The sequence below is a fragment of the Panthera onca genome, chromosome E1 (genome assembly GCF_046562875.1).
Source record: "Panthera onca isolate mPanOnc1 chromosome E1, mPanOnc1 haplotype 2, whole genome shotgun sequence".
Taxonomy (NCBI): domain Eukaryota; kingdom Metazoa; phylum Chordata; class Mammalia; order Carnivora; family Felidae; genus Panthera; species Panthera onca.
Genome location: NC_138352.1, coordinates 41,671,635 through 41,698,436, shown reverse-complemented (window position 1 = coordinate 41,698,436; position 26,802 = coordinate 41,671,635). Strand labels below are relative to the sequence as shown.

Here is a 26,802-nt window from a genome sequence, read left to right as displayed (position 1 = left end):
TCATGAGAGGCGCCTGGGTGGCTCAGTCGGTTGAGCATCCAACTTTGGCTCAGGTGGTGATCTCATGGTTCCTGGGTTGAGCCCCGCATCGGGCTCTGTGCTGACAGCTCAGAACCTGGAGCCTGCTTCAGATTCTGTCTCTCTCTCTGCCCCTCCCCTGCTCACACACAGTCTCTGTCTCTGTCTCTCTCAAACATAAATAAACATTAAAAATAAAATCATGACATAATTACTTATGTATTTGGGGGCAGAGAAATAGGGCTAAATCTTTTTTTTTTTTTTTTAATTCTTTTCATGTTTATTTATTTTTGAGAGAGAGAGTGTATAAACAGGGGAGGGCAGAGAGAGAGGGAGACACAGAATCCGAAGCGGGCTCCAGGCTGTCAGCACAGAGCCCAATGTGGGGCTCAATCCCACAAACCATGAGATCATGACCCAAGCCAAAGTTGGATACTTAACCGACTGAACCACCCAGGTACCTTAATCATAGTAGGAAGTGAACAGATAAGGTCAAAAACTGAAAAATTAACAATATAAGCATATTGTTTAGAAATACAGATGCAAACACCCAAATAAACTGCTAGAAGATGTGAAAGTCGTTGCCTCTGGAGAGAGGGAATAGTCTTGAGAGATATGGGGTGGGGTTGCTATTTTTCTTTGTAAGCCTTGCAGTACACTTGATTTTTGAACTATGTAACTATGCTACTACTTATTAAAAATAAATGAAAAAAACCATACAGACCCAGCACATGAACATAGTGGCTGCTCAATAAAGGGCTACAGTACTTTGGTTGCATGGGTTTCAGGCCAGGTACAGCCTCAGCGCCCCACAATTGCTCTGGAGGACAATAAGCTTTCTCTAGGAGCTGGGTATGAGCTATTGTACTGGCTACCTTGATGGAGCTCTTAAAGATCCTCTCCACATCCAAGTCCAAGCTGCCTTCCCTGCAGCTTACCGTCTTCACCTGTTTCCTTGCCTATCTTTCCCAGTGGACTGAGCCCTCTAAAAGCTGTATTTTGCATTTTCCATCTCTTTCCTCCCCCTGCCACTCTTCAGTGGCTAGCCCACGGCCTAGAAGCTGCCAGGTACTCAGTACTCAGCAATTCTCTCATATGTGAGTATAGGCAGAAGCAGTTTATGTTCTAAAGAATTCCTTGTGGATGCCTGGGTGGCTCAGTTGGTTAAGCATCCAACTTGATTTCAGCTCAGGTCATGATCTCACAGTTCATGGGATCGAGCCCTGTGTTGGGCTCTGTACTGACAGCATGAATTCTCTTTCCCTCTCTGCCCCACCCCCGTTCATGCTTTCTCTCTCAAAAATAAACTTAAAAAAAAAAAAAAAAAAAAAGAATCTCTTGTGAGGGTAAAAGCATTGTGGAAAGGGTGGGGTGGCTAGGTGAGGCTTGGCAAGAAGGTGGTGAGGCCTGGCCCATTGGCCTCCTCTGACCAGCTGTTCAACTCCTTAACCATCCCTGTGCAACATTCTGTCTCATTTGTGGTTCTGCCACCTAGGGGGCCAGTTGATCATATCAAATGCTTCTGTCCTTCGCCACAACTGGCCTGATGCACTGCCCTTGCCATCATGGGGAACCCGAGGATGCAAGTGGGCTCCTCCAATAAACCCTTTCCCACAAGTCACCCCAGCTACTTTAGAGGAGTTCTGCCATGTGCCAAGCATGCCACCAAGTGCCTATGTGCACTTGTTCATTTAACTGTCATTGGAGTCCCAGGAGTTAGGTGTTGGTCCTCCTGTCCTTATCATTTTACAAGTGAAAGAACTGAGGTTTGCAGAAGCTAAATACCTTTCTAATGTGCTCTTAACCACTATTCTGGAATCCCAATAGCTGACCTCTGTTTCCAACGGTGTCAGAGAGGAGACCTTTTTTTTGTTTTTAACATTTTTGAAGTTTTATTTATTTATTTTTGAGAGAGAGAGAGAGGCAGAAAGAGAGGGGTACAGAGGATCCAAAGCAGGCACTGTGTGGACAGCAGAGAGCCCAATGTGGGGCTCGAACTCACAAACCATGAGATCATGACCTGAGCCGAAGGCAGACGCTTAACCAACTGAGCCACCCAGGTGCCCCAGAGCTGAGACTATTTTTTGTTTTGTAATTTTTTTTAACATTTATTTTTGAGAGAGAGACAGAGTGCGAGCAGGTGAGGGGCAGAGAGAGAGAGAGAGAGGGAGACACAGAATCTGAAGCAGGCTCCAGGCTCTGAGCTATTAGCACAGAGCCCAACATGGGGCTTGGACCCACGAATCATGAGATCATAACCTGAGCTGAAATCAGATGCTTAACCAACTGAAACACCCAGGAACCGCAAGGGCTGAGACATTTGATAAGAAAAGGAAGACTGAGAAAGAAAGTATCTTACCCAGGGTTACATGGAAGAGCCTGGACTAGAACCCTGTCTCCTGACTTCCTGCCCAGTGCTTGCCCACTGCTGCACAGTGACTTTCTGTTTGAGCCAGCCTATTTGCCTATCTGGACTAGGCAGCAAACAACTCCACTCCTTCCTTTCTACCACCCCCACCAGTCACGAAATTGAGAGGGTGGGAAAGAGGCCCTCCTTACCTTTCCAGCACCACTCTCTCCGCTGACAATGATAGACTGGTTGACTGGTTCGATCAGGCTCTGGACATTCCTATAGGTCTGTTCACCCACAGCAAAGATGTGAGGCCTCAGTTTCTAGAACATCAAGGGGTAAAGGTCACATGAGGGAATGACTGTCTCCAAATAGTAGCTGATCCAATGATGGCTGAAATGGGGAGGCTGCCAACAGCAGTACAAGGAGGCTTCCTCTAGAAAAACTTCCTGGCTGTAACAGTGTTAGACCAAACTATGGGACCCCTATGCTGGCTATAATTACCCATCTTCTCTCAGACTGGAAGCAGTGCTGGCCTTGACCAGTCTATAACCTTAACACTCTGTCCTCCCATCTTAATAGTCTTTTTCTGCTATTTATTATTTTATGTTATTGTACTTTGTAGCATGCAAAGAATTTTCCTACAAGTTACTGCCTAAAAAATCTATGCATTAGGGGCACCTGGATGGCTCAATCGGTTAAGCATCCAACCCCAGCTCAGGTCACGAGCCTGCAATTCATGGGCTCCAGCCTCACGTCATGCCCTGTGCTGTCAGCTCAGTCTGAAGCCTGCTTCGGATTCTGGGTATCCCTCTTTCTCTTCCCCTCCCCTGCTCTCACTCATCTCTCTCCCTCTCTCTCTCTCAAAAAGAAAAAAAGCATTAAAAATTTTTTTAAAAAATCTGTGCATTAGTTACATAGCTAATCCTATTGTATAAATGAGAAATCTAAGGTTTGGAGGGGCTAAATAACCTTTCCAAGGTCTCTCAGCAAGTAAATACAACCATGTGATTTAAATTCCAAGGCCACTGTTCTTTCCATCAACAGGTATTTAATTATCCTCAATGTGCTGGGCATTAAACCAGGCACTGGGGAAATAGGTAACCATGACATGGCTTTTGCCTTTGAAGAAGGAGTCAGTCAGTGAGATATGGGCTCTCAGAGCAGACTTCCCAAGGAGTCCACTTGGACACTTAACCACACATGAGCTTCAGGAGGGCGATGCCAACTGCATGATGCCTAGCCAGCCCAGCACTGCCTGCCTAGCAATTACCACCTACCCACAGCTTCCTGAAGGGAAAAGGCACGATTCTGGATGGTGTCAGAGCCATCCCTCTGCACCTGCCCCTGCCACCTCTTGCCTGAACTGTTAAAAGCTTCCAACTGTTCTCCCTATATCCTGTTTTACTTTCCTGAACCTAACTCTAGTCAGTCCCTGGGGACTGACTCCCTATATCCTGTTTTACTTTCCTGAACCAGCTCTAGTCAGTCCCTGGAGACAAAGCACTGTAGATTCACTCTGCCTGCTTCAGACCCTTCTTATCTCATCTCCCATCTCATCTACTACTTCTCTCCTTGACAGCAGCCCTCCTGCCAGCACATTTGCTCTTGCCTCTCCCTGAACACATCATGCACTTAAACACCAACTAGCCAATTCCCTGCCTGTACCACCTCCATCCCATCAGCATTTACTCCTCTCATTTTTCTCAGCGAAGAGGAACACATGCAGAGTTTTCTAGGGCAGTCCTAATCACATGTAATTTTCTTCTTTTCAAAAATGTGGTTTATTAAATACACAAATATACCTTTGTAAATTCTTTCCTATTAATAAAGTCACACATAAGACAAAAATCTATTATCCCATACCCTTATTTTAGGTTCCAAACTCAGTTAAACAAGTATTTATCTCCCACTTTGCACCTACTGTCATGTGTCCAAAATTCAATCTCCTGGTGGGCAGGGCCATGGCACCAGCAGACTCTGAACTACTGCATGGCTGGTGAATAGGTGGATAACGATGAAGATGCTGTAAGGAGGCCCAGGGGGACATGGCAGAGCCCTGAGGCCCAGGAAGTGGCTGAGACTTACCTGGGGCTGAGGAGCAGCGTGGTACTCTCTCATCAGTGCTGGTGAGTAGAGCTGAGGCACAGGCTTGAAGGGGTTCAGAGCCACCAAGGTGCAGCCGGCACTGGTGTAGAACATGTCCGCTGCGTACCGAGCCTGCAAACACCTCAGAACTGAAGCAGAGGCACCTTTAGCAAACTGTGGCTCAAATACAAACATAGACAAACACTAGCCTAACAGCGCTACCTTTGCAATTAGCCAAATGCCTTTAGATCCCAGCAGCTCCCTGATGAATAGATCCAAGATCTAATTAAGATGAGACCCAAATCCGGAGCAAAGTCTGCCCTGGGGAGCCTGGGTGCAGCTGCCAGACAAAGGTCTGGAGCAGCCCATTTGGCTCCAGGTGAGGAGTCCTGTCTGCCTTGTTCTGACCAGGGGAAGCTGGCTGAATCCCCACATCACATCTCCACCCTCTTGGAGAGGGCACTTTTTTTTTTTTTTAAGATTTTATTTTTAAGTAATCTCTACGCCCAACATGGGGCTTGACATCAAGAATCATATGCTCCACTGACTGAGTCAGCCAGGCACCCCTTAGAGATGGCACTCTTAAGGACAGGGAGGCCCATACCTGTCTCCAGCGTCACAGGATTCACCTTGGTGAGGTCATCCAGCTCGTGCAACAGGGCCTCCCCGCCCAGGAACTCCTGTAGGTCTTCTCTGAGGGATTTTCCTCCTTGGGCATCAGAGCCTGAACTGTGGCCATTAACCTGAGAGGCCATGAGAAGAGGGCCATGAAAGCTGGGACTGAGACCAGCTGGCAGCAATGTAGGGGTAGGGGCCTATATAGCAGCAAGAGAACAGGCTTCTAGTTCTACTACCTCAGACACTAATAACATAGGCTGGCTGGGGTTCATATTTCAGGTCTGCCACTTACTAAGCCTATGAACCTGGGTAAGCTACTTAACTTCACTGAGCCACAGCTTCTTCATTTGTAAATAAAAGAAAATAAAACCACTTCACTCACAGGGCTACTGGACAGAAAAATAGGAAGATATAGGGGCACCTGGGTGGCTCAGTCAGTTGAGCGTCCAACTCTTAATTTTGGCTCAGGTCATGATCCCAGGATCGTGCGTTGGGATCTGTGCTGACAGCGTGGAGCCTGCTTGGGATTCTCTCTCCCTCTGCCCCTTTCCCCAGCTTGCACACTCTCTCTAAAAATAATAATAATTTAAAAAAAGAAGAGATACACAAAGCATTTAGTGCCTGGCACATAGTGTGTACTCAATAAATGAATAAATTCTATCCCCTCTCCTCTGGATGAGTTCCAGCTTTCAGGCTGGCCAGCTACCAGCCTTATTAGGCCTGGCAGGGGTGGGGCCCAAGGTTGGAGGCTGCTGTAGGGGGACACACAAAAAAAGAATCATGGTTTGGGCCTTTTTGGAAAGAGACCATTTAGCTTGTGATAAAAAATCAGCTGTGAGGTAGCCCCACACCTTCATCACCTGGCTCTTGGGGCTTAAATTTAGCCTGGCTATTTAATTAGTTTCCTCTGCCCTGGGTCTTTTTGAGAGGGAGACTGGCTTGGAAGTTGGATGAGGTTAAGAATAGGTACCAAGAGGAAAAGGCCCTTTCTCCTTCACCCTTGCTCATCCTTTATGCCTACACTTTCCACATGTTTTCTCTTTCCATTTTCCTCTCATGGTCCCATTTCTCCTCCTATCTCTCTGAAGACTGCAGGAAAGATGGGGTGGAGAATATAAGGTAGTAGCACCTGGCTGAAATCTGCTTTTGGAGAAAGGAGTACATGATATGACCTGTGTAGGTTTCCAATGAGATTAGTGAACATTAAAAGTTCAACCCCCGCTAGCCAAGGTGGCAAGTGTCATCTGAGAGGCCCAGCAACAAGTTTCCTTCCAAAGATATTGCCTGTTTTCTGAATTTGGGCCCACCATAATCCACAAAGTAGGCTCTTGGCCTCCAGGATAAATGCTGAGGTCAGAGCATGGCTGGATCCATGCAAATCCCTCTGTTCTAGACGGGTAAAAATCACAATCTGAGCCATCATTTGTGATCAGCTCTGATCCAACCAAGGAAGTAGCTAAGTATAATGGTCAAGAGCCTGGACCTGAAAGCTAGATTGCCTGGATTTGAATCCAGATTCTACCACTGCCTAGTTGTACAATGTTATGTAAGTTCCTTAATCTCTCTGTCCCTCAATTTTCCTCATCTGTAAAATGGGAATGGTGGTAGCACCTACCTCAGACACTAATAAGCACATCAATATTTAGAGAAGGCACCTGGCATATGCCCCAAAAGTTAGCTATTATTATTCTTTTAAAAGCAGCTCTTCTTTAATTAGGCAATAATATGTCAATGCCTAAAAACTACACATGCCTCTTAAGCCTGCAATTCTGCTTTTAGAAAACGGTCCTGGGGCGCCTGGGTGGCTCAGTCGGTTGAGCATCCGACTTCGGCTCAGGTCATGATTTCACAGCTCGTGAGTTCGAGCCCCACGTCGGGCTCTGTGCTGACAGCTCAGAGCCTGGAGCCTGCTTCTGTTTCTGTGTCTCCCTCTCTCTCTGCCCCTAACCCACTCACATTCTGTCTCTGTCTCTCTCAAAAATAAATAAACATTAAAAAAAATTAAAAAAAAAAAAAGAAAATGGTCCTATGTAAAGGCCATAAGAAGATTCAGTATATATTCAGCTATTTGTAATTGTAAAGCAAACTGAAAACAACCCAAATGACCAAATGGTAGACAATTTATAGTATATCCTTACAATGAAGTAAAATAGGTTACAAAAAAGTATGATAGCTTCAAATCTTTTAAATATATATATATATATTTAGGGAAAAAATACAGGATATTTTCTAAAATGTTATCTCTGGGTAGTAAAATTATGGGTAATCTTAAGGTTTATTTAGAGAGCGAGAGAGCAAGAGCACATGCATGCATGAGTGGGGAAGGGGCACAGAGAGACTCCCAAGCAGGCTCTGCACTGTCAGTGTGAAATGAAGCCCAATGCGGGGCTTGAACCCATGAACTATGAGATTACGACCTGAGCCGAAATCAGAAGTTGGACACTTAACCAACTGAGCCACCCAGCCACCCCAATTAAAATTTAATGTTCTTTTTGCTTATATTTTCTACACCGCTTAACTTAACCAACTGAGCCACCCAGCCACCCCAATTAAAATTTAATGTTCTTTTTGCTTATATTTTCTATACCGCTTATAGTGAATGTGACCTTGAATAAGTCACTTAACCTCTCTGAGCCTTATCTCCAAAATGGGGATAGAGTAGCACTGTACATATAACATTGTAACTTGTTTGAGGACTAAACAAAATTATACATGTAAGATGCTTAGCATACTACCCACTACATAGCAAGGGCTCAACACAGAGCAGCTTGCTAGTATGGTTGTGATGAACATTACTGCTTTAAAAAAAAAACAAAAATGTTTATATATTTTGAAAGAGAGAGTATGCTCGAGAGCTGGGGAGGGGCAGAGAGAGAGGGATAGAGAATCCCAATGCTGTCAACACAGAGCCCAACCTGGGACTTAATCCCACAAACTGTCAGATCATGAGCTGAGCCAAAATCAAGAGCTGGACACTTAACCAACTGAGCTACCCAGGCACCCCATTACTACTTTCTTAATAAGAAAAAAAAAAAAAAAAAAAAGTTAAAAACAAACAGAAAAAGCCAGAGCAGACAACTGTCTCACCGACTTCTCTGCAGTCTCAAGCCCATTTCATGACACAAAAGTCTGGAAGATGATCAAGTAGTAGTGTCTATTAGGGCTCCCTTGAGGCTGCCTGGCTTCACACTTGGTTATCCTGATTAAGTCTCAGGCACTCACCTGCCTAGGAGTCCACTAGACTGTGAGCTCCTAGAGAGCAGGTATCACCTTAAACATCTGCCTCAGCCCAGTGCCTGGCAACATTTTGTAAAAATTCAGCGAATATCTACTGGCATTCTCTGGACAGAGAGGTGCATAGGAAGGATGATATGGATAGGAGATGGGTGATTTGGAATCCTGCAAGGCTGAGGCCATAGTAGCCTTTTTAAGGAGGCAGAGGCCTGGAGTAAGGGCAGGTTTCATGTCACAATAGCAACCCCTCACTCATGATCCATTCATCAGAATTCTTCTATATTTCCACATAGACATCTTCACCCACATTTTTGCACAAGCTGACCTCTTTGCCTGGAGTACTTATTTCCCTTCTCCCCCGTCTACTTCCTACATATTCTTTAAGGTTCAGCTTCAAAGAACACCTCCTCTTGGAAGCCCCAGGCTTTCATTGTACCTCAACAGTTCAGGCTGGCAGGGACATTTCTCAGGACTCCCTCACTGGTTCAGGCTTATGAAATCATCAAAGTGCCTTCAGGATTCCCCTACCAATCCCATCTTACCATTCCCAGGAAAAAGAGCTAAAGACCATAATAAGAGAGATTCAAATTAGGTATCAGGAAAAGATTCTCAACGACAAATGAAAAGTGACTGGAGTGACTACATGAAAAGAGAAAAAAAGAAAAAACCTCTAAGGGATCTTTCCCTTCCAGGTCAGGGCAAGTGGAAATTTCACTCAGCCAAGTGACAGATGGGAAGATGCCTTAGGTGCTTCAGGGCCTAGGTTACCTAAAGGTGAGGTTTTACCTGCTGGAGCATCCTGCTTCAATGTGGTCAGCCAGGGTTCTGGGTCATAGACACAAGGAGTTCTATCCACCTGGTCATGGGGGCACAGGCTGGAGCATGGGTCCAGCAAAGGGCTTAGTTCCAGAGGAATCTGAGAAGAGTCACCCCCAGAGCCTATGACATGAGAGAGAAAACAAGGGCCACACACAGGTAAGGGCTTCTCCAGGGTGACTCACTCTTGCTCCTCCCACCAAGCATGAGGAACTGCAATGAGAACCAGGGCAAGCCTGGGCAAAGAGGAAAAGGCTGTCCTATCCCCTGCCAATTAGGGAACAGGGAAAACTTTTATGAGAACCTCGAGAGGCTCCCGGGGCTCCTTCAGGGCCAGTTTTACTACAGGGGTTTGAGGTAGGGCTACATATGTTCTGAGTCAGTGTGCCATGGAGGATGAAGACACTAGGAGACAGAGAAGTCTCATGTCCTATCCTCTCCACATCCTATTTTAGTATAGTCAGTAACTGATAGAGCAGGGAGGCTGGAGTCAATTCCTGATCCTCTAGGAAAGTTGTTGTAAGGGAGCAAAATCACAGCTCAGTCATTCATAGGACAGCCACATCACCTTCCTGGCCCACCTTGATCCCTCATCTTGAAAATGGGGATAGTAAAATCTACCTTACAAGGTAACCTTCAGGTGGGTTGTGAAGGTCATTGATGTCATGGGAGTACAAATCTGAATATTCACTCAGACGGGGAATATTGTTAGTACTACTCAAGACAGATAATCCATTTGGGGACACTAATCAGGTAGAACAGTCCAGTGTCAACGTTAAGAAGGCAAGGATTTCAGAGGAAAATCTGTCTCAGAGACGGAGCGTTGTGAGGCTGTACCCAGGCCAATTTCTGAAAAATTGTAAATGACCCTCAGACTCAGAATTTCCCAGATCTCACACCTCCCTAGCAAGAAGGGATGAGGATGAGGGGTGTCTGTAATGAATTAACCCTGGCAGAGGCTTTTTTGAGGCTCTGAATACATCCAGCATTTGAAAGAACTCAGGGATAAGGACTTCACGGAAACTGGAAAAAGGAGAGAGGGCATCAGAAATGTGTTGGGCACATTCATCTTGGACACTAACCATATGCTGTCCAAGAGAGAGCCATGAGGAGGCCAACCAAGACTCAAGGAGAACAAAGCTCCCTCAACTCGAAGCTCATTTTAAGAGAGGATCAAAGGGGGAGCATAATAGGTTGTGGAGTTAGAAACGAAAGACCACAACTCCTGCAAGGCAGATCACACTAGCTCTCTAAACCTTATTCCGTTTACTCGTTGGCAAAAAGGAATACTAATATCTACACCTCAAAATGCTGAGTTAAGGATCAAATGGGCTAGTACCTCAGAAGAAGCTTTGCAAAAGTTGTTTATTACGATGCATTGTTCGTTCATAGCCAGAGTCAAGTCAGATGAGAGCGGTTTTCTCCAGTTCTCCCAGCTCTTGCTCTCTCCAGTTTTCGCGGTTACCTGCCTAGAATTTCTGGAAAGGGTGTGACCACCGTGGGTAGAACAGCGATGGTAATGAACAGATGAAACACCAAGGCAAGAAGCAACCTGATCACTAGGCTCCTCCTCCCCAGCCTCAGGTTCCTCCTGGGCTTAGAGGGCAGTGGGAGGGCAGACGAGAAAATCTGGGTGAGGGTCCTGGGAACCCAAGGGGGGCCATCCCCAGGTTCACGGCGGGAACCAGGACTTCCTCTCTGGACGAGGTGCCGCTCCGGAAGCACCTGGCACGGGGAGAGTACGTCCTTCCCAGGAAGGTGGATGTGACCCTAGCCAAGGGCGCGGCTACCTTGACGCTTCCCGGTACCAGCCGCCCCTTCCCTGTCCCTAGGAGGACGAGGAGAGGGGCAGGAGCCGGGACTCAGGCTACCAGCTGAGACCTTTCCCCTACTTCGGGCCGCCTCCTGCCAACAAGGTGGAGAGGTGGAGGGTGACCATAGAAGGTTCTTGTTCTTGGCAGGGGCCAGGAGCTGGGCTGCCCTCTCCTGAGATAAGAGACGGTCAAAAAGGAAATGGGAAAAGGGAGAGGAAGACGCCCCCTGTTCCTCAGCGCTCCATGGACAAACCTGCCCCTTCGGGGTCGCAAAGCGCTTCGGATCTGGGCTGGGGGTGACACTCACCGGTCCCACGGCTTGAGCCGCCAAGCCGACTGCGAAGGCGGGCGAGCCGGGAGAGGCGGCGGGAAGAGCCTGGGAATGAAAGGGAAGAGGAAAGGGCGGGAGCGAGCCGGGGTGGAGAGGAAGCCTGGGCGGCCGGAGCACACGAGCTGGCTGCTGCTCTGACACAGTGGCCGGAGCGGGCCGGCTCCTCCCCCGAGGCGGGGCGCGCACCGGCGGCGCGGAGCGCACGTAGCCCGCTGGGGATGCCGGGGTCTGAGTTAGGGCTTCAGGTGGGACAAACTATTTTGAGAAGCTGGGGTAAGATGGGGATGAGCCGCAGGCCTCCCGTGTTCTGGCGGGAGAAGCAGGGCTTCCGGGGCCTCACAGGGCCGTGGGGTCCTTCAGTAGAGGACGCCGTGGTTGAACACTGAGCCAGGGCCTCAGACCCCACCACTCCGACAGAGCCCCGTCAAAGGGTTCGAGAGGGTGCGGTGAGACGCGTGACGCGCCTGCTCCGCCCGGGGCTCCTCTGACGGACCGGGGCGCAGCAAGCCCACCACCGGAAAGAACAGGCATGGGGAGACGTCGGGGCCAGGAAACTGGCTCCAGTCCTGGGGGGGGCGCGCGCGCAGAATCCACCCGCCGGGAAGCGCAGGCGCCCCACCTCGGCCGGAAGCCGGGCTCGGGAGGCGGAAGCGGGTTGCTCCCAGGGGGCTGTGCGGCTGCGGTGGGAGCCTGGCAGCGGGGCTCATAGAGGGCTAAACTGCCAGGGCGCCGAGACACCGAAGGCACGTGAAGTGTAAGGGCCGCCACAGCCGTGTCAGACGGGGAAAGGACTCCTTTATTTTTAAAGGCCAGTTTTTAAATTTTTTTTTAATTTGAGAAAGCAAGAGAAAGTGCACGTGAGAGGGTGGGGGGACAAAGGCAGAGAGACTCTCAAGCTGGTAGAGTGGAGCCAGCCACAGGGCTCGATCCCACCACCCTGGGATCATGATCGGCCTGGAAATCGAGTCCGAGCTCAACTGACTGAGCCACCCAGCTGCGCGCCCCCACTAGTATCGGTTTGTTACAGTGAGATATTGTTGTTGGCTTAGACCATCAGGCATGTATGCATTCATTTGTTCAACATGGTTCTGGTTTAGTCAACAAACTTCTTCCTGTGTGCCACTTTTCAGACACTGATACATGACAGAAAGGTGTTTTACATCCCTTTGAACCACTAACACTAGTGTGTGCCATACACCCATGCCTCCCTGCCCTCGCCCCTTTCCCCAGTATTAGCATCCATTCTACCTATCTACACCTTAACCTGAAAACTGGTTAAAACTGGCTGTAGGGGCGCCCAGGTGGCTTCATCGGTTGGGCAGTCAACTTCGACTCAGGTCGTGAGCTCGCAGCTTGGGAGTTCCAGCCCCACATTGGGCTTTCTGCTGTCAGAGTGGAGCCTGCTTCAGATCCTGTCTCCTTCTCTCTCTTCCCCTCCCTTGCTCGTGCTCTTAAAAAAAAAAAAAAAAAAAAAAAAAAAAGAAAAGAAAAAAAAAGTATGTAAATGAGGTAGGGAGACTCCTGGAGCTCTGGATGTCACTGGAGAACTAGTATTTTGTACTGGAGGCAATGGTTCAGAGAGGCTGTTCACACAAACTGAAGTACTCCAAGGTGTACTTAAATGCCTTCTCTCCCTGTCCCTCTTGGCTTTGACTTGAAGTCATTAGTTAGGTGTATTCAATTTGTATTACAAAATCTTAATGACTTATCCTATATTTTGTAATAGGAATTCCTAGCTGACTGATAACATTTTCAGGGGTTATATCCAAAATTGCCTTTTGAGTCTGCCTTATACTGAGAATAGCTAAAGGTTTTTAACCAATAATTTCATACTAGTAGTATGACATCCTTTTCCTGATGTGTTAGTGTTAGGTTTCTTCCCACAATCTTTGGAAGGAAAATCACAAATTCTAGTTTCTGCTCTGATTTGAAATCATTACAGCCTAAAGTTCTGCTCTGAAACCTAAGAATAAGGGTAAAATCCAGTAAGGTTCATATATATGTCAATTCCACAAGAACTTTGCTTTTCCAATGCATCCCTTTGCTCATTTTCACAGGAAGAAGTAAAAAAATGTCTCAGAAGCAGATGAAGGAAGCTTTTGTCAGTAACCACAATGGAACCAGCGTGCTGGAAGTCACCCAGGGCTTGTGTTTGCCTGCACTCTGTATCGTGTGCAGAGGGCTCCTGATCATTCTCTCACAGCACTTGTGTTCTTCACATACCTGGAGAACTAGATTCTTCATTGACTTTGTTTTCCTAATAATTCCCCTGGTGGCCACTTTGACCATTTTGTCTTCATTTGTCCTCCTTGAGCACCTTGCTGTAATTATCTGTGGGGCAGGGCTGTTCTATCAAATATACTGCAGGAGAACTTGTGCCAGAATGCCTGTCCAGAAAATGCTTGAAAAATTCTTGAAAATCAGTATAGAATCTGAATACATTCCAGCCATCTCTTGTTTCCGTGTAATTAACAGTACATTTACTGCTATTGCCATTTTGGCTGTGGACTTTCCACTTTTTCCCAGAAGATTTGCCAAAACTGAGCTCTATGGGACAGGAGCGATGGATTTTGGAGTAGGAGGTTTTATTTTTGGGACTGCAATGGTTTGTCCAGAAGTTAGGAAAAAATACACAGAAGAGTCCAGATTTTATTATCTTACAAAGTCATTGTACTCTGTTTGGCCATTAGTCTTCCTAGGAATAGGACGATTAGTCATTATAAAAGCCATAGGCTATCAGGAACATTTGACTGAGTATGGAGTTCATTGGAACTTTTTCTTTACCTTAATAGTTGTGAAACTGATAACATCATTGCTTTTGATTATTTTTCCTCTCAATAAATCCTGGATTGTGGCAATCAGCATTATTGTGTTATACCAGCTGGCCCTTGACTTTACCCCACTGAAAGGGTTAATTTTGTATGGCACTGATGGTAGTGGCACAAGGGTTGGTTTATTAAATGCCAACCGAGAAGGAATAATTTCTACCTTGGGGTATGTGGCAATTCATATGGCTGGCGTGCAAACAGGGTCATATATGCTTAAAAAAAGATCACATGTCAAAGACTGGATAAAAGGAGCCCACTGTATTTTGCTGACAGCTATTGGTCTCTTCATATCTCTCTACATAGTTCAGGTAAATGTAGAAGTAGTATCTCGGAGAATGGCCAATTTAGCCTTTTGTATTTGGATAGTTGCTTCTAGCCTGATCCTTCTTAGTAGTTTATTACTGGGTGATATAATTTTGAGTTTTGCCAAATTTCTAATTAAAGAGGCTGTGGTACCATGTTCTTGGAAACTGATCTATTCGTCTGTCACAAATAAAAAACATTTAGAATCTCTGGTCTCTGAAGCTGAAAGAAAGGAACCCAGTCTTTGTTTAATCACAGCTATGAACAGAAACCAGTTAATTTTTTTCTTGCTGTCAAATATAACTACTGGTCTGATCAACCTGTTGATAGATACATTACACAGCAGTACTTTGTGGGCCTTATTTGTGCTCAATCTCTATATGTTTACCAACTGTTTAATTATATATGTGCTACACTTGCAAGATAAGACAATAAAATTTTGGTGATCAGTATGGGTAGGAAGTACCTGTGGTAGAGCAATATTTTAATGAGGAAGAATATTAAATGTGAAGAAAATGGGCTTTTGGCAACCCAGTGTTAACCATATTTTTTTCAACCCTCTATAAATGATGCTTAATGTTTTAATGTGTCTCAACACTATATAAAACAAACCAATAGAGAAACAAGTCTTGTGACTCGTTAGAATATTTATTAAATTTCAGTATTTTAAAGAAACTGCAGTTGTGACACTGAAAGATTGGAGGGTGAGGGGGATTTTTACTTTCTATCTTATTATATACCATTCTGTATTTTTTTATTGTATGACTTATAACATTTACACGAAAACATCTCAATGTGAATTTATTGTATGACTTTTATAATAAAATTTACATGAAAACATCTCAGTGTGAATTGTGGAATTGTCAACACTTCTTTACTTGCTCAATTTTAACCTTTTAAAAAAGCCTAAGTATATGAAAGCAAGTGTTTATAATCAAATACTTAAATACCACAAAGTCAGAAAATAGTTAAATGCTCCAAATGGAATGAATTGTATGATGCAGTTTACATGCCTAGTAATTATGAGACAATAGTTTTACTTTGGGACTGATTATTTTTTTAGCCAACTCTATGCTAGGAATGATAAGCAGGTTTCCTGATATCTTGGAGCTTGCAATCTAGTGGGGAAACAGACACTGAACAACAATTATAAACTGTGTTAAGTCATGAAGTATGGGTTGCCAAGAGTGTCAAATCAAGAACTGACCTAGTAGAGTCAAAGTTTTTCCCACAGATGGTATTTCTTTAAAGATTTCATTTTTAAGTAGTCTCTACACCCAATATGGGGCTCTAACAACCCTGAGATCAAGGGTTGTGTGCTCTACAGACTAAGCCAGTTAGGTGCTCCTAGATGGTATTTTTTTGAACTAGAGCTGATGGATGGTCTGAGGACCATGTGTGTGGTTAAGGGAAGGGGTAAACAGCATTCTAGGTAGAATGTATCCTTCAGCAAAGGTCCTGAGTTGGGAGGATAACTAGTACATCTTGAAACTCAAGGCTGGAGTTCAGAAAACAGGAGTAAGTAATAAGCTAGAGAGGCAGGCAGGGGCCTTATCTCATCTACTATGTTAAAGGGAAAGAGAACCAGTGAGAAAATCATGTACTAGGCTGATTTAATACAACTAAGCTATATTAAAGTTTAATATCCTACTGAGAATTTGAGTCATTTAAAAACTCTAAGTAGATATTTGAACCAGCTGTTCAAAATGTTAAGATTGTAAAAATATAAAATTCTTAGTTTCTGATTATAATGTTCCCTGTATATTGTTTAAAGTGGGGGGAAAAAGGGGCGCCTGGATGGCTTGGTTGGTTGAACATCTGACTTCGGCTCAGGTCATGATCTCAGTTCATGGGTTCGAGCCCTGTGTCAGGTTCTGTGCTGACAGCTCAGAGTCTGGAGCCTGCTTCACATTCTGTGTCTTCCTCTCTCTCTCTGCTCCTCCCCTGCTTGCACTCTCTCAACAATAAATAAATGCTAAAAAAAAAAAAAAAAATTTTTTTTTTAAGTGGAAAAAAAAAGAACTAAAATCTGCCTATTGTTTTCTATTTTCAAGTAGAAATCTAATCATTATAGAAATAGGCAAGGGTCAGAATGTTCAAGTTAATTTTATATTTGGTAAGCAACCTGGATTATTTTTGTAGTATGGGTGGAGCCTCCTCTAACATTAAATTTTCAATTTTCTGTTTTGATCAGCTGCCTCTAAATTAGTTAAAAATTTATTCCTTAAGTCGTTAAATATGACTATTACACTAATTGGTTTACTTCAATTTATTATGTTAATGGCTAATTTAGTATTTATGTGGCATTTTTGCTAACTATAATCAATGATATTTGGAATTAATCTATTATTTTTTTAACTTTTTAATGTTTATTTATTTTTGAGAGAAAGAGAGAGACAGAACACAAGCAGGGGAGGGGCAGAGAGAGAGGGAGACCCACAATCTGAAATAGGCTCGAGTCTCCAAGCTGGAAAGCTGAGGAGACTCTAACAATATTGTTCTCTCATTAAAAAAAAAAAAAGTAATTTAAATTATTTGATGACTAAATGATCACGTTGTCTAACTGGTCTGCTGCTTCTTGTCAGTAACTGCTCCTTCATTCTTTTCCGGGTCTTAAATATCTCTCAAGTTTATGTCTCACAATTACAGATAATGAATCATAAAAGAACAAAGTGTACTCTATGTTTTTTCCACCTCTAATTATGAAAGTCATGTAAGAGAAAGCTAATGAAATAGCTTAATAAAAACAAAACAATTAGTAAGAAAAGACCATGCTGACTTGGTTCTAGTTTATAGAAGAGAAAGAGATCGTTCATTTATTGAGCTCCAATGTACCAGGTATAGATACTGGGGAAACGAAAAGACAGTCCCTGCCTTCGAGGGGCTTATATTTTAACTTGTAGACATTATTTTCCCTTTAAAAAAATTTAAGTGGAGGAAATGTGTCTTTTTTTTAATTTTATTTATTTTTGAGAGAGAGAATGTGTGCGAGCAGGGGAGGGGCAGAAAGAGAGGGTAACAGAGGATCCAAAGGAGTCTCCACCCTGACAGAGAGCCTGGTGGGGAGCTGGAACTCATGAACCGCAAGATCATTACCTGCATAGAAGCCAGACAATTAACTGACTGAGCCACCCAGGCTCCTTGTGTGTCTCTATTTTCAACAGACACAACAAAACTTCCCACTGTCAGCTCATGAAAAAGAAAACCAAATTCACAGATCCTCAGATTTGGACAACCACGGCAATTTAAATAAATTTACATTCTGCTATTGATTTTACTACCACGTAAAACAATGTGGTTATTATTATGAAAACAACGATAAGTTATTCTAATTAGCTAATTTTCAACAGTCAATTTTTTGGAATATTTTTAAGTAATCTCTATACCCAACATGTGGCTTGAACTCACAAACCCAAGATCAAGAGTCCCATGCTCCACCAACTGAGCCAGCTAGGTGACCCTCAACTATCAATTTGTGGAGACAGAGAAGGAAGGGGGAAAAAAAAGAGTATAACGTGGTCTAGGACCTTATTCTATCGATGATCTTAAGGAATTGACTCATTCCCATGACTTTAAATTACCCAACTTAAACTGGAGATACCTACCAATATGTATCAATAGCTAGCTTGTGTTTGGAAGATAGCAACCAGTTTTATTTTTATTGAGCATTGATGTCCAATATGATGCATAAATCATACAAAGTTTTATTTTGCTCCACAGGAATTTATGTGTGGTCTATGAAGATAAGAAATAATATAAGGAAAAATTAGGTCCTCTTCTTTCTCTTAAACCCTAAGTAGCTTGGCAAATAGTCATATCTCATTCATGCTTGAGTTTTATGGCTGGCTCTCACACATTAGGGACCAAATAAGAAAAAGAATGGTATTTTGTTGATGATTTATCACCTCTCCATCACTCAACTGTTACTAGGTACCAGCAAAATGTCCTCTGCTGTTGACTGCCTTCTTTCCTGGCCTTTCCAATCCTTCAACCTTGTATTTCACAATACCTATATTGAAATTTTAAAATAGGCAACAAATGGCTTTTTTATGTAATAACTTATTTTGTCAATTAGAGTTAAGTTCTCTAAAGGTTCTTAGGTTCTAAAGGCTCTCTAAATTCTCTAAAGGCTCTCTTCATGACTTAAGTCATGAAATATTTGTTGCAGCAGTATTGGTTTTAGCTGAAGCTAGACCAATAGTGAAAATGAGTGCCTGCTCTAAAATTAAGAAGATACATAGTTAAAACTTTTTTATTAAATTTTTTTAATGTTAATCATTTTAGAGAGACAGAGCATGAGTGGGGGAGGGGCAGAGAGAGAGGGAGACAGAATCCCAAGCAGGTTCAAGGCTCTGAGCTGTCAGCACAGAGCCGGAAGCAGGGCTTGAACTCACAGACTGTGAGATCATGACCTGAGCTGAAGTTGGACGCTTAACCGACTGAGCCACCCAGGCGCCCCCCCCAATAGATAAAACTTCTAAAAATTGTTTTCCAGTGAAATAATTTTTAATTTTGTAAATGTTATTTTATTATTTTTGAGAGACAGCGCACATGCACGCATGAGTGGAGGAGGAGCAAAGAGAGAGAGGGAGACAGAGAATCCAAAGCAGGCTCCAGGCTCCGAGCTGTCAGCACAGAGCCCAACACAGGGCCCGAACCCACGAACCATAAGATCATGACCTGAGCTGAAGTCAGATGCCCTACCAACTGAACCACCCAGGTGCTCCCAGTGAAATAATTTTCTAAGCATTTCCCCTCAAATATTGATTTTATCATATTTGGAGCACCCAGGCTATATCACCTTACTTGCTTGAGAAAGAACAACTTATCTAGCAAATTATCTACCTTTTTAACCTTACAGTAAGTATTCACTGAATACCTAAAGTATGTGAAACACTGTCCAAAGATACTGTTAAGCAGTGTATTTAGTGGATTTAAAAGACAAACCCAGGAGCACCTGGATGGCTCAGTCAGTAGAGCATGGGACTTTTGATCTCAGGGTTGTGAGTTTGATCCATGTTGGATGCAGAGATTACTTAATAAAAAACAAATCCAAATTAGGGAAAGTAATCGCAGATGGAAAGAGACTGTTGTGGTCTCATCATGTTTTATATTTGGGTTTTAATGCCTTTTTAAGATTTAAATCCCCAGGGTGAATACTCAGTTCTTTGCTAGTACCCAGTGTGTGCTCAATAATGAAAGTAATTAAAATCAGCACCTATATATTGAACTTGTCATCTTCAATGTCCTTTACTAACTACAATCCAAAGGAAGCTTAAAAGGTATAAAGCGGCGGGGGGGGGGGGGGGGGGGGGGGGCACCTGGGTGGCTCAGTAGATTAAGCATCCGACTCTTGGTTTCGGCTCTAGTCATGATCTCTCGCTTTGTGAGATCAAGCCTGAAATCAGGCTCTGTGCTGACAGCACACAACTTGCTAGGGATTCTCTCTCTCCCTCTCTCTTTGCCCCTCCCCCACTTGTGCTTTTTCTCTCTCTCAAAATAAATAAATAAATAAAACGAGGTATAAAGTAGGTACATTAATTTACTCTTTATAAGAGCACCTTTAGATCTTAAAACCCACAGTATTTTTTCCTAAGAGGAATGTTTTTACATGACACATCCAAAAGTCCAGATTTTGGCTATGTAATCTAACCTGTCAAAAGCTGCACGCACTTCCTATTTGTCTATCGGATCCAAGCTATCATATTGTTCTGCTCTCCTAACATGGCCAAAAGACATAAATAATACTCACTGAATAATCACACCTTTGGGACTGAACAATGATTCTTTCCGTTTATTATGTCACCTACCCTAACAGTGACAACACAATGTCATAAGTCAACATGGCTAAAGATGCACTGTGGGGTTTTTTGTTGTGAGTCTCTAAGATTTCAGGTGATGACCAAAATACTTTTTAAAGATCAGTATCACTGCTCTAGCATACTCTACCAGGAAATATAGATCTGTCATCAGTATTAGTTTTAAGAGCAGCAAATGGATTTATCCTTAAAATCGTCAAGACTTTAATAGGCAAAATACTTCCCAACAACTATTTTGGTTTTACAACAGGCCTCCAAAGCCTTCAAGGTAGAAAATGAGTACGTGGTGGCACACAGAGGGTAGATGAATCCTCTTTACAGCGGATCTGCTTCTCAGAAGAGGGTCGGGGGAAGGGCCTTTGGCCGGTACCAGTACTTTTGCCCAAGGGAATCCGTGTCCTGTGTCCCTGTTAATATTAACCGGGCCCAAGAAGTTTCTCTGGCCAGGCTGCACACAGGCCACTTTCCAGATAGTCTCCTAGTTGCCTCTAGTGTAGCAACTAGAACACTAACCTATCAGCACTTTAATAGTTTCCCTCAGTGGGATCTTGACGCAGTCTCAATCAGGGAAGCAGTGATGCGGCAGGCCCCTGGTCAATCAGGGTGTCAGGGAAAGCGGCGTCAAGTGCCTGGAAACCAAGCTCAGAGTTTGTCTCTTACTGTCCAGACGCTCGTCTTCTCCCCTTCCCTCACTCTCGCTTTCTGCTACCACTGACTGCGAAAGCCTCAGCTCCTCCCCACTTACCGAAGTCCTCCCAGGGCCTCGACCCTTGGGTCGGCCCTGAGTCAGCTCGGCTCGGCTCCTTTCGGCCCTCGGGAGAGCCGTTCCCAGGCCCCTGCGGCCAGGGACAGAGGTTTGGGCCTACTCACTCCTGGCAGCCCTACTTCGGATTTATTCGGGTAGCTAGACTCGGGGGAAAGGGTCGGTAACACGCTCTAGGTACCCTGGGGAGCACCCCACCCCCTCCACCAGAATTTCGAAAGAGGCGACCCGGGAGCGTCGGTCTACAGTATCGCGAGAGGAGGCGGGGCTCCGCCCAGCGTTCTCGGCCCCTCCCTGCCCCACCCTCCCCACGTCCCCCGCCCTCCCTCCCCCACTCCCCGTGGCGCGAGCGGCTGACTGAGCCTGGAGAGGAAACAGCATTCGGAGCCGCGCTCCCGCCAAGGCCGGCCCTGACGCGGGCCTCGTCAGCCGGTAACGGGGAGCAGAGGTGGGGGTCAGGGAGGCGACCAGGAAAACGGTGAAGGTCAGAACCGAGAGGTCTCTTCCGAGGAGGGTGAGGAAGGGGTCTGCGCCTCCCTCTACAGACTCCGCAGAGCTGAGGCGGGGTCGACCCCTCCCAGGGGCGGGGTCGTGCCGGGCAACTGCAGCCCTGGGGACTGATTGGGCGGGGCGCTCCAAGAAAGGGGAGGAAGGGGTCCCCGGCGGCGGAAAGCAGGAGGTGGGCTGTGGTGCTGAGGCCGTGGGTGGGGTCCTAGAGCTGGGACTCTGGTGACGGGCTGGGGAAGCCCCGGGGCCGATGGGTCCCTTCCGCCTCTCCTTTGGACCCTGACTGGAGGCCGGCGGGGGTGGGGGCTGGGGAGGGCGAGAGGCGCGAGGGGGCGGGTCCCGGCACTGCTCGGCGCTGATTGGCTGAGCGCGTGTGGAATCGGGTGATGGGAAACGCAGTCCCGCTTTCCCGTGCCCTCCTGCTCTTCTCCCTCCCCCCCACCCCCGTGGCGAAAGTGCTGCGAGGCGGCGGGTGCTTACGCTCGCGGGGTTTGGCTGTTGCAGGCAGGAGCTGGGAGGAGGCGGCAGCGGCAGCAGCAGGAGCAGCAGTAGCAGCGGCGGCAGCTGGGAGGAGGTGGTGACGGTGGCAACGGCAGCGTCGGGAACGATGGCGCGACTGGTGGCAGTGTGCAGGGACGGGGAGGAGGAGTTCCCCTTCGAGAGGAGACAGATTCCTCTCTACATAGACGACACTCTCACGGTGAGCGGGCCGGGCAGGGCTCGCCGCTCCCCTGGCAGCTGTTTCCCCTCCTCCCCCTCCCCCAGGCCGAGCGCTGCGCACTGGAGAAAGAGTGTGTTGCAACTCCTAGGCGAGGCCTTCTCTCCGGCAGGCCCCACAAACTCGCCTTTGCAGTGTGTCGCACGGTAACCTCTGCGGGCTCCTAGCCCAGCGCTCCGTAAGCATTTCGAGCCTCTCTCGCCAGGTTTTCCTTCCTTTTTGAACCCTCTTCCTTTCCCCTGCCCCTTTATGAGACGCTGCTTTTGCCAAAGCATGCGTCTCGGAGAGGGGTTGAAGGATCCTGGGCGTTTAGGGCCTATCCTTTACAGAATCCACCTACCCTCGGGGAGTCTTAATTATCTGGAAATGTCGCAGCTGCACTGCTACCTGTATATTTTCTGTCTCAATACTGTAGCTCACTACAGAAGCATAATTACTGAGGGCAGAGTGACATGCTCTTGTACAGGAAAGATTTCACTAAAATGATTTGGTTTCATTGCAAATAGTCTCATATCGCCCAGTATATTAAAACTCTTTGAAATGATTGTATTGCTAAGCCGTGACTCTTCAAAATGGGTTTTCTTGGCAATAGTTATTTTTTAGTTTACAGGTAGCCTTTTCTCCTTTTGTTAATGAAGCAAAAATTATTGAATGTGTAAGAGCATTATAAAAAGCTGATTGCTCATCTTGAGTGTCAAAACCCACTCAGGGTAGTTTTGTTTTTTAGAGTTGATGATAGTAGAGCATTACTGACCCTCTGCCCTGTGTTGCTGTACTATTTCCTCTGAAAGGAAATGGCAGAAATTTGAATTGAATCTGAACAGGAAATGAGTGCAGTTGCCACTATTTCTTAAGAAATGAAATGAACCTTTTCCAAATATTTTTGAAATCTGCATTTTGATGATGCTGAAGCTTTGTATTATACATTTGCCTGTTTTGATAGGTGTAACTCAGTCTTTTCATATTATCACATTTGCCTTATTAACTGTACCTTTCTGTTTTTCAGAGGCAGTTCTGTTTTGTTGTTGAATTTTTTGGGCAAATATCGAAGTTTTTTCAAATTTTATATAAAATGCAAGTCATTGTAGAGCTGCCACTCTATGCCTTTCTGTTTGCCAGTCTCAATTAAAATTTGATTGAGCTGCAGTACTTTTAAAAGGATTAGAAGAGCTATTCAATGACTTGATTTGTTAGAACTTTTTAAGTGAAAGCATCTATACTTACCCATGTATATATTTTTTTTTCATAGAAAAAGGTAGATTTGGCCTGACATAAGGTAAATAGAATTTGTGTTGGTGCATTTGAAAGTGCTTGTATATCTTGGTTATGATTTCTGCATTTTTTGCATTAAAAGTGTAACGGAATTGTATTTTAAGTTAAAAAAAAAACAAGCACTCTGATCAAATGAAATGAGGGCATTTCTCAATTTGAAAAATAATAGATGTTCATTTGTTACTTTTTTCTCTTCCAACTCTAACACAAACACTTTTTCTAGAGCACCATAGTTTGGTATCAATCTTCTATGATTATTGTCCCAGAATGTCTTTGATGTTTAAAAAAAATCTTATGGGTTTAGACATAAGATTACTTTTGAATGTATGATATCAAAACATAGGGGAAACCAACATAAATTTGAGTTTTTATAGACACTGATTCTCTCCTTATGTCACATAACCACCTTTTGTGTGAATGCAGCTTTGATACATCTGTCATATAGAACTTTAAAGCAGTGGGTGTTTTTATATTCTCTGTACAGTGGTATTAATTTCTAAAATTTTCCATAGAAAAAGATGGAACCTTGCACTGTGGTATATTATTGTACTTATTTCTCCAGAGAAGTTGAGATTGGATTGAACCTGGTAGTTGAGTTTTGCTTTTATTGTATTGTGGACTTGTGGCCAAAGCAAATAAAATTTAGGATTATTTAATTTAAATATCTTACAATAGCATTAATTTAGCAAAAGGTACAGTTTTTCTTGGCTTTAGATTGGTTTTTGTCACTAGGAATGAGTGGGACTATTAATTGTTTTGTCTCAGAACTTGTGCATAGTCCCTGAATGGTGCTTAGTGAAAATTCTTGTCAAGAATGCATTATATTTAAGAAAATAAGTTTCTTTCAGAACTGTTCTACCAAATACTACTTAAAAGAAGAATGCAGAGCAAACACCTGTTGGGGAAGAAGGAGGGAAGATGCCTGTAGCAGAAGTTTATGCTCTCACTGGTCCACTGATAGTTTGATGGCAGTGTATCCCTGAAGTTAACGTTTGGTCTGGTCTTTGTTCTTAGGGTCCGTAGGTATTGAAAAAACATTGTGTGATCTTTAAAGTGGTTTTAGAATTTTGTTAGGACCTAGGTGTTAAGTCTGGTTACAACTTTCACAATTCAGGTACAGATGTTGTATTGTTTTGGTAACAGAAGCTGAAACTTCTATCCTTAGTTCAACCTGTGATTTTACCTTAGGATTTGTAAAATAAAATCGAGAAGCTTGTATATGAGGAAGTAGCCTCCTCTTATGTGGCATGTTGAATCCACATTTAAGACTCATTTTGTAATTTTGTGGTTTGAATACTAGAGTACAGTGCTGATATAAGTGTATTTAAGAAAATAGCAAATAAGTAAGCTAGTGGAATATTTATAAAAGTGGTATGCTATATGGCCAAAATTCTTTTTGTGTTACTAGAATTATAAAATAGCAGATGGACAGATTACAGATTTTATTTTAGAGACATTTTTGAAGAATTATAGTTTTCAAGTGAGTAGTTTTTAAAAGAATAGTCAAAATTTATATCCTTACAAAGTAGTCTTTAAAAATTACCATATAACAAAAAAATTCTTCTTAATTCTGCTTCCCAGAGATAACTAAGGATATAGCAGCATTTGCTGTAATTCTAGTCAAAGACACATAGATACAGAGTTGAAATGTATTGTCTACTAGAACATTTTATATCTCGCTTTTTTTGCTGAATGTAATACTGAGGACATTTGCTCTTCTCATTCTTAAGCACCTTTTTTTTTTTTTCTCCAATGTTTGCTTATTTTGAGGGAGAGCAGGCATGAGCAGGGGAGGTACGGAGAGAAAGGGAGAGAGAGAAAATCCCAAGCAGCCCCACACTGTTAGCAAGGACCCCAGTGCAGGGCTCCATCTCACTGCCTGAGGTCATGACCTGAGCTGAAATCAAGAGTGAGATGCTCAGCCAACTGAGCCACCCAGGCACCCCCAAGTAGCTTTACTGACCATGTAGTAGTTTGTTGTGTAACATTCCATAATTTAATCATTTTTCCTTTGTGGATATAGGGATGATTCTATTTTTTACTATGAATAATGCTATAGGGATATAAATAAGGCATAAATTTCTCCATTAAAGTTTTTTTTTCCTCAGGCTTTGGAACTACAGTTACTGGATCAAAGGATAAGAACCTTTTATAAAGTTCTTGACACATGCTGTCAAATTGCTACAATATTGCTGGGATGCAGTTTACTCTCCTAATTCAAATAATCTAAGTGGACTAAAGACTTAGATAATATTTTTTTAAGCTTATTTATTTTTAGAGAGAGAGCATGGGGGGAGGGGAGGAGAGAGAGAGAGAATGAATGAATCCCAAGAAGGCTCCACACTGTCAACACAGAGCCCTACGTGGGGCTCGGACCATGAGATCATGACCTGAGCCGAAATCAAGAGATGGACGCTTAATGGACTGAGCCACCTAGACACCCCTGATAATTTTTTTATGTATATTTATTTATTTTGAGAGAAAGGGAGAGCAAGCAGGGGAGGTGCAGAGAGAGGTGGAGAATCCCAAGCAGGATCTGTTCTGTCAGTGCAGAGTCCTGCATGGGGCTCGTTCTCAAGAATTGTGAGATAGTGACCTGAGCCAAAATGAAGAGTGGGATGCTTAACCAACTGAGCCATCAGGTGTGACCTTGATAATGGTTTTTAACAAAGACATTAAAACATAATAAATGGTGGCATATCCACTTGGGGATTAGGTGTTTAGCATTTGTTAAATTTAGTACTTAGTGTTTTCTTACAACTCTTAGGTATTTAATTGATTTTACCAGAGGCGATAGATGTTATAAATACCTGTGAGGATGAAGTAAAAAAGTAAAGCTAAATAATAAATAAAAATTTAATAATGTTGGTTACAGCTTGTGAAAATGTGCTAAAAACAGATTATTTATGGTCAGGACAGATATTCAAGAGTGAAAGTGGGTAATGGATACAATAAACTTTATAAGACAGTAATTGCAGGACAGTGACTGGTTCTATTTTTGGCTAGCTAGGGATAGGCAGCCTCATCATGAAGCAGAACACTAATGATGCCTCTGTGAAACCACACCTGAAATATTTTACATGACTGTCTTCGTCTAGGTAACCTAGAAACTGAATATTAAGTCAAGGAAGTGGTTTTAAAGAATGGGGAAAAATAGTGCTACTATCCTCTTTGCCTTCTCTTTTTCCTTTTTTCTTACTGTCTTCTCTCAACATTAAAGAGCATGTAGTGATTGGCCAGAAAACAGCAAGGTAAAAAGCCATTACTGTAAGTGTTTGAAAGGCAAGGACACTTAAAATATAAAGTGTAGAGTTTGTAACCAG

At 44.0% G+C, this 26,802-nt stretch overlaps 3 protein-coding genes across 15 annotated transcripts in view; 2 read left to right on the top strand and 1 right to left on the bottom strand.

Annotated features, from left to right (window-relative positions):
• Positions 1–11,870, bottom strand: part of MYO19 (myosin XIX) — a 32,091-nt gene extending 20,221 nt beyond the window's left edge. For 4 of the 6 annotated variants that reach the window (XM_060646583.3, XM_060646587.3, XM_060646585.3 and 1 more), the window contains exons 1-6: positions 11,246–11,870; positions 10,464–10,602; positions 9,095–9,247; positions 5,061–5,199; positions 4,457–4,605; positions 2,578–2,691 (exon numbers count right to left, since the gene is read on the bottom strand). In XM_060646583.3, coding sequence (XP_060502566.2) covers positions 2,578–2,691; positions 4,457–4,605; positions 5,061–5,199; positions 9,095–9,106 — 414 coding nt within the window. In that variant the 5' untranslated portion in view covers positions 9,107–9,247; positions 10,464–10,602; positions 11,246–11,870. Of the gene's footprint in view, positions 1–2,577; positions 2,692–4,456; positions 4,606–5,060; positions 5,212–9,094; positions 9,248–10,463; positions 10,603–11,245 lie in introns of those variants that run through there. The other 2 variants (XM_060646584.3, XM_060646586.3) reach the window with 1 other exon arrangement.
• Positions 11,871–11,942: 72 nt separating this feature from the next.
• Positions 11,943–15,240, top strand: PIGW (phosphatidylinositol glycan anchor biosynthesis class W). Its single transcript, XM_060646597.3, has 2 exons — positions 11,943–12,081; positions 13,331–15,240. Exon 2 carries the CDS (start codon positions 13,341–13,343, stop codon positions 14,844–14,846), a length of 1,506 nt encoding a protein of 501 aa, XP_060502580.2. The 5' UTR covers positions 11,943–12,081; positions 13,331–13,340; the 3' UTR covers positions 14,847–15,240.
• Positions 15,241–21,311: 6,071 nt separating this feature from the next.
• Positions 21,312–26,802, top strand: part of GGNBP2 (gametogenetin binding protein 2) — a 34,035-nt gene continuing 28,544 nt past the window's right edge. The window contains exons 1-2 of one of the 8 annotated variants that reach the window (XM_060646592.2): positions 21,312–21,414; positions 21,994–22,189. In XM_060646592.2, the coding sequence (XP_060502575.1) occupies positions 22,097–22,189 (93 nt within the window). In that variant the 5' untranslated portion in view covers positions 21,312–21,414; positions 21,994–22,096. Of the gene's footprint in view, positions 21,497–21,563; positions 21,662–21,993; positions 22,190–26,802 lie in introns of those variants that run through there. The other 7 variants (XM_060646591.2, XM_060646590.3, XM_060646589.2 and 4 more) reach the window with 7 other exon arrangements.